At 38.5% G+C, this 8,837-nt stretch overlaps 1 protein-coding gene across 3 annotated transcripts; it reads left to right on the plus strand.

The window, feature by feature from the left end:
* The first annotated feature begins 3,451 nt into the window (after positions 1 to 3,451).
* Positions 3,452 to 8,105, plus strand: LOC307011953 (uncharacterized protein). 3 transcript variants are annotated; one of them, XM_079638101.1, is made up of 4 exons: positions 3,452 to 4,045; positions 4,766 to 4,785; positions 5,075 to 5,194; positions 5,279 to 8,105. In XM_079638101.1, the coding sequence occupies exons 3-4, from the start codon at positions 5,145 to 5,147 to the stop codon at positions 6,288 to 6,290; spliced, it is 1,062 nt and encodes a 353-aa protein (XP_079494227.1). In that variant the 5' UTR covers positions 3,452 to 4,045; positions 4,766 to 4,785; positions 5,075 to 5,144; the 3' UTR covers positions 6,291 to 8,105. The 3 variants fall into 3 exon arrangements, with proteins under 3 accessions (XP_079494227.1, XP_079494228.1, XP_079494226.1); XM_079638102.1 differs by having other exon boundaries at positions 3,452 to 5,194; positions 5,279 to 5,545; positions 5,624 to 8,105; XM_079638100.1 differs by having other exon boundaries at positions 3,452 to 5,194.
* The last annotated feature ends 732 nt before the right edge of the window (positions 8,106 to 8,837 follow it).

An 8,837-nucleotide genomic window follows, 5' to 3' on the forward strand; every position in this document is an offset into this window, starting at 1 on the left:
AGACTGCCTTGTTTATAATTTCCATTAAAGACTGTTGTATCCTGTCAACTCCTGCTCTTGGATCCTTTTATTACCGTGACAATATCATGTAAATGTAATGTCATCTGGTTCTCACCAAGGTTTAAAAATTAATCTTTGTCTGGTTTGATGGTATTTAGGACAATACATAATTACATGTTCTATTGTCTCTTGACTATTGCAATATTCACATATTCCATCAACATGCTTTTTCATTATAAATAGTTCTATTTAATCCTGCATGACCTAGCCTCATTCTGGTCAACACATCTTCTTCTCTCTTACTTCTGTATGTATTCCTGTTCTTTCCCACTTTTCCTTGAATACTATACATGTGTCTTCCATGTTCAGTATCCCATAAAAACTGCCATTTTTCATTAATTTTAGCTTTAATTATATTTTTGACTTCAGCTGTATTTAATATCTACCTCTATATCAGACTTCTCTGCTGCTTTCTTCGCACAATTGTCTGCCAATTTATTACCTCCTACACCTACAGTATATGAGCTGGTAAAATGTAGTACTAATTCCAGACTTAAGCAGATTGTTTGATAATTGCATTATTTCAAACACTATGTCCTGTCTAGACCCAGAGTGAAGATGCTTAAGGCTTATCAACGCTGAGCTGGAGTCTGAAGCAATCACAGCTTGCTTAGATCTATTGCTCTCTACCCACATCAATTCCATCCATATTGCTATAATTTCTGCTGTATATACAGCTAAATCATCATTAATTATTTTAGCAAATTCAATGTTTTCAATGTTAAATTGAGGGTTAATAAGTAATTCCCATTTTCTTATCAGTCTCCTTAGATGCTTCAGTATATAAAATAATTCCTTTCATTAATTTGCTTATGTAATTCTGAGCCCTGTAATGGTAGCCTGGGAAAACCCAGACCAGTCTCAGTTGTAACTGAGTTAGGGTCTGGCAAAGCTCCATAGACAATTCATTTCCACAGGGGCGTCACCAACGGACGTCGGATAGATCTAAAACCAATCAGAGCGATGAATGACATGACGTATGCAGAGCGACGGATAAACATCTCGAGACTCTCAGCAATTCTCTGTTTGTGTTAACGAAAATTACAATTTTAAAATCGCTTGAAACAGACACGATAGCTGATTCGAACGAGTGATGTTGTGATGTTCCACGGCGGCATCCATCTTTGTAATGTACAAAATCTGCGTCACCGTCTCTGCTCTGTCGTCATTGTGTAAAGCCCGCCCCAACGTTTCTGATTGGTGCCGCGATTTCGACGGATTGGAAATGAGTTTCAATGGGCTCTTTGCCAGACCCACTTGCAGAGCAAATCTAAATTTGCCGGAAGTGGTCTGGGTTTTCCCAGGCTACTGTAATGGTCCATTTCATTAACCTCCTTTTCCTCCAATAAGCTTAAGTCGACTGGAACCTCTGACAATAGCCAAGGAGGTACAACTGGATATACCACTGTAGGGCTTATTTTCAGAACACTGATTCCCATTGTTATTACCTTCTGCCTTATTGTCCAACAACCAAAACTTAATTCTCATTCTCTTGACATTGCCATATAACTGACTGACTCATATGTTTTTTCAGTATGACCCCTCAGATTTGCCCAATACACAAGAGATAGCTGGTCTCTTCATGGCATCTCCCCCATCTCTACATGAATGGCTGTCACTGACGTGGTCTTAATTGCCCCACAGCATAGACTCAAACCTTGGTTCTGAATTACATCTACTTTCTTTGTTTTAGCTAGGGATGGCCCGTTACCACTTTTTCCAGGCCGAGTCCGATACCGATACTTTCATTTTTGGTACTCGCCGATACCGATACCGTAACCGATACCTGTATTTTTATTTTCAATTAATTTAATTCATGCATTTGTCATTTTTAAATGTATTGGTAGAGAAACCAAAAGAATGTCAAATCATATTTGTTTATTAAATGTAAACTTAATTTGTTCATCAAATATATTTAATGCCCTGCATATTCATTACTGTATAAATTAAATATAGATGGATCTTTTTGTGAAGTTACAAAAAAAGGTAGCCTATTTAGTCAAGAGTTAATCCTTTGTCTGGTTAACATTAAAACACAGCAGCAGATTAATTCAACTGCTGCCCCTTTAAGACCGAACGCACGGAACCCATTTGAATTATACTGTGTACGTTCACTTGACATCTAATATACTTTGTTTACTAGGATACTCACCAAGACGGGCGTTTTTACATAGTTTTGTGTGAATTCATCCGTACAAGCGCAATAGTGAAATAATTCCACTCAGTGTTCGCGCGCTGTCTGAGGCGATGGTTTTCGGGGCGCGCGCTTTGGATGTTTGAAGTTCATGTAACTTCTTGACCTGCAAATGTCCTGTAATAATGTCGTTAAACATAAATAAGGTAACAGTTCATGTTTTACTAACATATACGATTTAGTTTTAATCCAAATATACGTGCCGAGTGAACGATCAGCAATCCAGAGCATTCAACAGAAGTGCGCGCTCTCTCTCTCTCTCTACATGCTACATGCCTCGTTTTACTTTCTTTGCCATTGATATCCGACTGAACGACAAACTTTCTACTGACGTCTGATGCGCTCGACCAGCTCGCGCTTCGGTGCCGCGGCGCGCTCAATCCACTGCGCGTTTTTCTCTTATCAGCTCGCGCACCACAGCTATATAGGCGTTACTATATTTTGTTTAATATTTCACTAATATGATACATTTACTTCATAGACAGCCTTCTTTTTTATTCCCATTATACTTTCTGTTGTCAGTGCTTCTTTGTCTGGACACAAACACTGTACACACGCTGCCTGGTATCGGTTGACGGTATCAGGGCGTTTTTACGAGTACGAGTACATGAGCTCAGTATCGGGCCGATACCCGATACTGGTATCGGGCCATCCCTAGTTTTAGCAGCAGATCCATACACTATACACCCATAATCAAATACCGATCTCATCAGCCCTGTATAACTGGCTATCAACGCAGGTCTACTTGCTCCCCATTCTACTCCAAGCAAACATCTCATCACATTCAACTCTTTCTTGCATCTATCAATAATTTTTTGAATAAGCATTGTCTAAGTTTGTCAAAGCAAATTCACAAATATTTGAAGAATTCCACTCATTCCCTATCAGTCGGTCATTTCCGACGTACGTCTTGACCGACGAATAGGAATCTTGCTATTTGAGACAAATGGGAATCTCGCACCAATCTTCTTACTTAGTCCTATACAGAAGGGCAATTATCGTTGTGGGAATTGTGCTCAGTGTAATAATACTTTGATGAATTTCTGATGAATTTCTATCTTCCTCAGTGGAGAACACTTATTCTGGCTTTGACGAAATCTCTGTCAGCTTTAACGTAAATATCAGTTCTACCAGAAAGACTCGGGAGATAAATTGATATAACAGCGTATATTTATTAACAGCCCAGCAAGCATAAATTTATAAAGTTCTTTGGCGTAGGCCCCGTCAATGAGAGAGCAATGCGAGGGTAGCGGAATCTGCATATCCTGCCTGGAGACGAAGGCAGGGGCGCAGCCAACCCCCCTGGAGGTTAAGGAAGGGACCATCCTGGTGGTGGTGGGGAGGATGAGGGGGATGGTACCATCTTGTTGGTGGTTGGGGAGGATGGAGGTAATTAGCAGCGACAGCATCTGCGAACTCAGACGAAAGTAAGTACCAAACTTTTATACTGTGAGTGTTAGCACATGATTGGTTAGAAGTGAAGTATTACGTGGCGCGCTGATTGAGTCTTCCTGGCAGAACTTACGCTAAAGCTTTCATTGACTAACATTTCTTTTTAATTTACAGAAATGGTTACCTCCCGGCCACAATTATAATTTCTGCACCTATCATTTGTGCACTCCAAAAGGCCAATCACACCTGGACCACACAAGCTTTGAGACGTCGTTCAGAATTGCACTGACAGAAGTTTGGGAAGTGAAGGAATGGGTGAAAAAGCTTGGGGAGTCATCAGGAGTGAGCTGGAGAGTTGCAGTGACAAAACCAAACAAGGGACAACGTGTGCTTTTTAAGGTATTTCAATGATGTATATATTGTGCTTTATATACTAAAGATATACTAAATCCTGTGGCAAAATCTCCAATGTCTTCAATGAGAAATCTACCGGCAAATCTTAAATAGTACAATCTATAACAATAGTACATAAAAAAAAAACTTTACAATAAAGTTTCATTAGTTAACATTGGTTAGAATGACCTAATTAACTGCTTCTGCAGCATTATTAACATTTACTAATACATTATTAAAATCAAATATTGTATTTGTTAACATTAGGTAATGTACAGTTAAGTAACAAACAGACAATGAACAGCTGGATTTTTATTAACTAATATTAACAAATACAGTACCAAATGTATTGCATTGGTCATCATGGTTAGTTCATGTTAGTTATTAACACATTAACTAATGTTAACAATTGAAACCTTATTGTAAAGTGTTGCCGAAAACTATTTATGACATTATTTTTTAAAACATTCTCAATTTACAGCATTTTCTCAGACCAGATCCTATGGACCATACTGTCTGTTTTGGACTCCTTGTGCATACAGAAGTGGATTAATTCTTAGTGGATTATTACAGGGCAAAATTTAAATTTGGAAATTTAAACTAATATTTCCTATTGGCGCACAAATGCAAATTATATAAATATCTAAATGAAATTCTAACATGCCTAAGACTTTTGCATAGTTCTGTATATTTAAACATTCATACTCTATCTATATCTATCCATAGGCTCATTATAGGTGCCAACACAATGTTTGTCAAGTCAAGTCAAGTCACCTTTATTTATATAGCGCTTTTAACAATACAGATTGTATCAAAGCAGCTTCACAGTGATAACATGAAAATAATACAAAAAAACAATTTCATCATCGTCCAGCTTTAGGGCAGATCTATAATATTGTTGAATATTAAATGTCCCCAACTAAGCAAGCCAGAAGGTAAGGCAACAGCGGCAAGGAACCAAAACTCCAGGTGACAGAATGGAGAAAAAAACCTTGGGAGAACCCAGGCTTAGTCGGGGGCCAGTTCTCCTCTGGCCAATGTTTGTGCCCGATCAGGCACAGCTAATCAACGACGGCTCTCAAAAAATACAGGCTGTGAGGCTAAAATGGTTTGCACTCTGGTTAAGACTGTAGACAAAAGGGGAGGATCTAGTAGGTGGGTTAGCAATGTGAAAACTAAATAAATAAAAAATGTTTTGCTTTTGTCAGCTACTTTGTAAGATTTGTTTTTATTTTTCAGGAGCAATGATCCCCATATACCCACCTACCCAGCTTCTGTGCGCTTGTACAATGTACATAATCATAACATCTTTATTGCGGAGGCACTGAGGCACAGAGATGTGGGGGTCAAGGCAATTAAAACCCTAACTCAGTTGTTTGAGATTGGGCACAGCCCTACATCAGCCCTGGCAGTTCTGAAAAGTGACCTGTTGGCTGAGCATGGCAACAAATATGTATATGCCTCAGCTAACCGTGCCCTTTGCCCAGACCTTCAATTTTGCTACAGGTATGTGAAAATGTACTTGGTCTTCAAATCAGTAGCTTTGACTGACTTATACAGTAAAACAATCAATTTAATTTGCAGACTGTATCAGAAAGTGAATAAGCAGGAGTTTGGAGAGCAAAGTGGGGAGGGAATGCTAGCGGCTTTGAAAAGGCAGGTAGAATCCTACAATGCAACGTGTGATGACAGCTGTGCCAAGCTTAAAATGTCCTCAGCAGGAACACCACTTGTAGCCATTTGTTCCCCATTAATGAAACGAACACACAGCCTTTCCAATAGTGGAGAAATGTGTTTTATGGATTCATCTGGTAACATGGCCCGGGAGAATTGCAGTGTGTTTCTGCTTCTCACACACACTTGTGCTGGTGGTCTTCCTCTTGGGATAGTGATAACCCAGTCAGAAGATGAGAGGACAATTAGTGAGGGATTGGAGCTGCTGAAGTCTTTATTGACAAAGGATTCCTTTGGAGGGCGAGGTGAGGCAGGGCCTTGCGTGTTTCTTACAGATGACTCAAAGGCAGAAAAGGGAGCTATAGCCCAGGTCTTTCCTGAAGCCACACAGCTGCTCTGCATATTTCATCTTCTGCAAGCTGTGTGGAGGTGGTTGTGGAACAAAGATCACAACATTGAGATGAAGGACAGGCAGACACTGTTCAGCATAGTAAAAGACATGCTTTATGCCAGGGAGATGAGTACAGTTGAATTGATGTACCAGCAAGCCCTGGAAAACCCTTTGACCAACAGGTAGAGAAATTAGAAGACAGGTAGAGGTACTTCTGATATGTTCACCCTCCAAAAGCCTGTTTTGAGGGATTTATTGTTTTGAATGTATTATTTGTCTTAACTCGCTACAGATACAAGAAGTTCCTGACCTATCTAGGGGTACTTTACAATCGACGTGAGAGTTGGGCTCTCAGCTATAGGAGAGACTTGCCAACACGTGGCAATCAAACAAACAACTATGTGGAGGCTGCAATGCGTGTTTTGAAAGACAAAATACTCCAAAGAACAAAAGCATTCAACCTCCCTCAATTATTCAACCTTTTCATCACCCGACTAGAGGTGTACTACGAGGCACGCGTGACAGACGTTGCACTTGGCCGTTGGGAGGCATTCCAGCGGTCAAGATTCCTTGCTACAGAAAGTAACATTAAAACGTCTGATATTTCTCAGGTAAAGAATAATTTAAAAATATGAATCATTATAAAATTGTAAGATCTTTTTGTAAACACAATCAGAGTTATAAAAAAGTATCCTGACTCTTCCCAGCTTTATAATGGCATTGAATAGTGTCCAGAGTTTTTGAAGCTCCAAAAAGCGCAACTATCCTTCATAAAAGTAATCCATATGACATAGTGGGTTAATAAAGGCATTCTGAGGCGAAGCGAGTTTTTGCAAGTTTTGGATCTAAATGTTTATTAGGGACCGTTTATGTCTGTATAAAAAAATAAAACTATTAGAAAACACGTTATGCTATTTTCCAAATAATGAAGTATGTAAATTGGAAATAGAGCAGAAGCATTCAGATTCAGTTTATCCTTCATTCTAACTTATTTTGCCTCACTTAACAGTACAAATACGTTTCCATTAAATACGACACTTAACCATGAATAACAGGTGTGTTTATATGTAACTAACATTCAGAAACTGTATTTTAAACTAATTAATAAGGATAACTAAATAAGTAATACAAAAAAAACACACAAGAAATAGCATCTATTGATTATGACTGATTTTATTTGACATGCACAACACGTGACAGATGCACACAGTAAGACGGGTGCGTGTTGATGAGCCGCTAACAAAGCAATCTATTCAAATAATGTTCTGTTCTCTCTCTTAAGATGTAAGTGAGTTTAAATGTCAGCATTATCACATATGTCTAAAGAATTTAAGTCTGTCAGGTAAAAGAAGAGCTTATTGATGCAGTTTAACCTGTCTGCTATTTTATCTCACCCGTTACTCCTGATCGGAGGCTTCTGTAAATATTTACTTTATACATAGAGTTATGCTTCAACAAAGTTTAATGGTGCAACGCAAAAAAATATTTAGTAGTGCTTAAGTTGTATCTTAGTGCCCATTTACGTCAAAACCAGGCTAAGTTGTAACTTACGCACAGGTGGTCCAACCGGCCCCTGGTCCAAGTGTTTGTGCCATTTTATTTTTATTGGTTGTTGCAATTTAATTGTTATTATTGTTTTATTGTTAAACAGCATCTCTACCTCAATCTCCTGTGAAGAGGATGCTTGGACTACTTGGTGAACTGGCTGAAAACTCCAACTACAGTGATGCCATGACTACAATGGCCAAGCAGCTTGAAAAGATGCAGCAAAACCCAACACAACTGCTCTCTGCATTTTACTGTTTTGGGAAAGGGATGTCGGTGTCAAAACGTGCAGCAGCGTTAAGACGAGCTGCTAGACAACCAGGTCCCATTATTGGCTGTCAGCCAACAGCAGTGGCCCGAAGATCAACAAAGACTGGTTCAAGGCGACAATTGACAGCTGGACGCCCCAGAAAAAGTACTTCTGGTTCAGAGCATGACTACAGTAGACATGCAGGGAAAAGAGGGAAAAGGGTTGTCAGGGTACGCCACAAAGAGAGAGTGTGTGTGTTGGAGGGAGGGGGTAATTACAGGTACAGGGTAATTAACAGTGTTTCAAATTGTTTGTTAGTAAAAAAGTTAAACGTATTATTTATTATTGATCATTTATCAATTCTGTGCTATGAATTTTTGTTAACAGTAGCAACTGCACATAAAAACTCATTTCATGCGTCCTTTTAAAGTTAAATTTATGTTTAGAAATTGTGAATTGTATGTAATGTTGCTTTTTTTACCCATAAAAGGCAAACATGTGTAATAAAAATGTATATATTTGTTTTGGACATCTTTTCTGGAAGATTTGTTACATACAATAACGCGTGTAGTTTTCTCATTGTTAAGCTCTTTTTTGGTGTGTGTGTGCGGACGTGAAATATTTAATTTGGACACTCGTTAACACTAGTAACTGCACAGGGAAAAAATGCACCTTTTTATTTACAGTTTTTATGATTTTTATTTATCTATTTATCTTATAAATAAAATATTATATAATAATAATAATAATAATTATATATATATATATATAATATATATATATATTATATATATATATATAAGTTGTATACTTGTATTTTGGATTTCAGCGATGTGCGGCCAATCAACGCTTTGATAGAGTTGACCAATGAAATCGAGTCGTCGCTCCGGGGTGTGGTTTTCGGTTAAGGGGCGTGGTTTGCGCCTAGCTGGTTTGGG

The sequence above is a fragment of the Phoxinus phoxinus genome, assembly GCF_949152265.1.
Source record: "Phoxinus phoxinus genome assembly, chromosome: 15".
Taxonomy (NCBI): domain Eukaryota; kingdom Metazoa; phylum Chordata; class Actinopteri; order Cypriniformes; family Leuciscidae; genus Phoxinus; species Phoxinus phoxinus.

Coding starts and splice junctions, on each gene's coding strand:
- LOC307011953 (XM_079638100.1), top strand. CDS start 5,145: ATGGTTTGCACTCTGGTTAAGACTGTAGACAAAAGGGGAGGATCTAGT. Junction 5,195..5,278: donor AAAAGGGGAGGATCTAGTAG/GTGGGTTAGCAA, acceptor TTTATTTTTCAG/GAGCAATGATCCCCATATAC.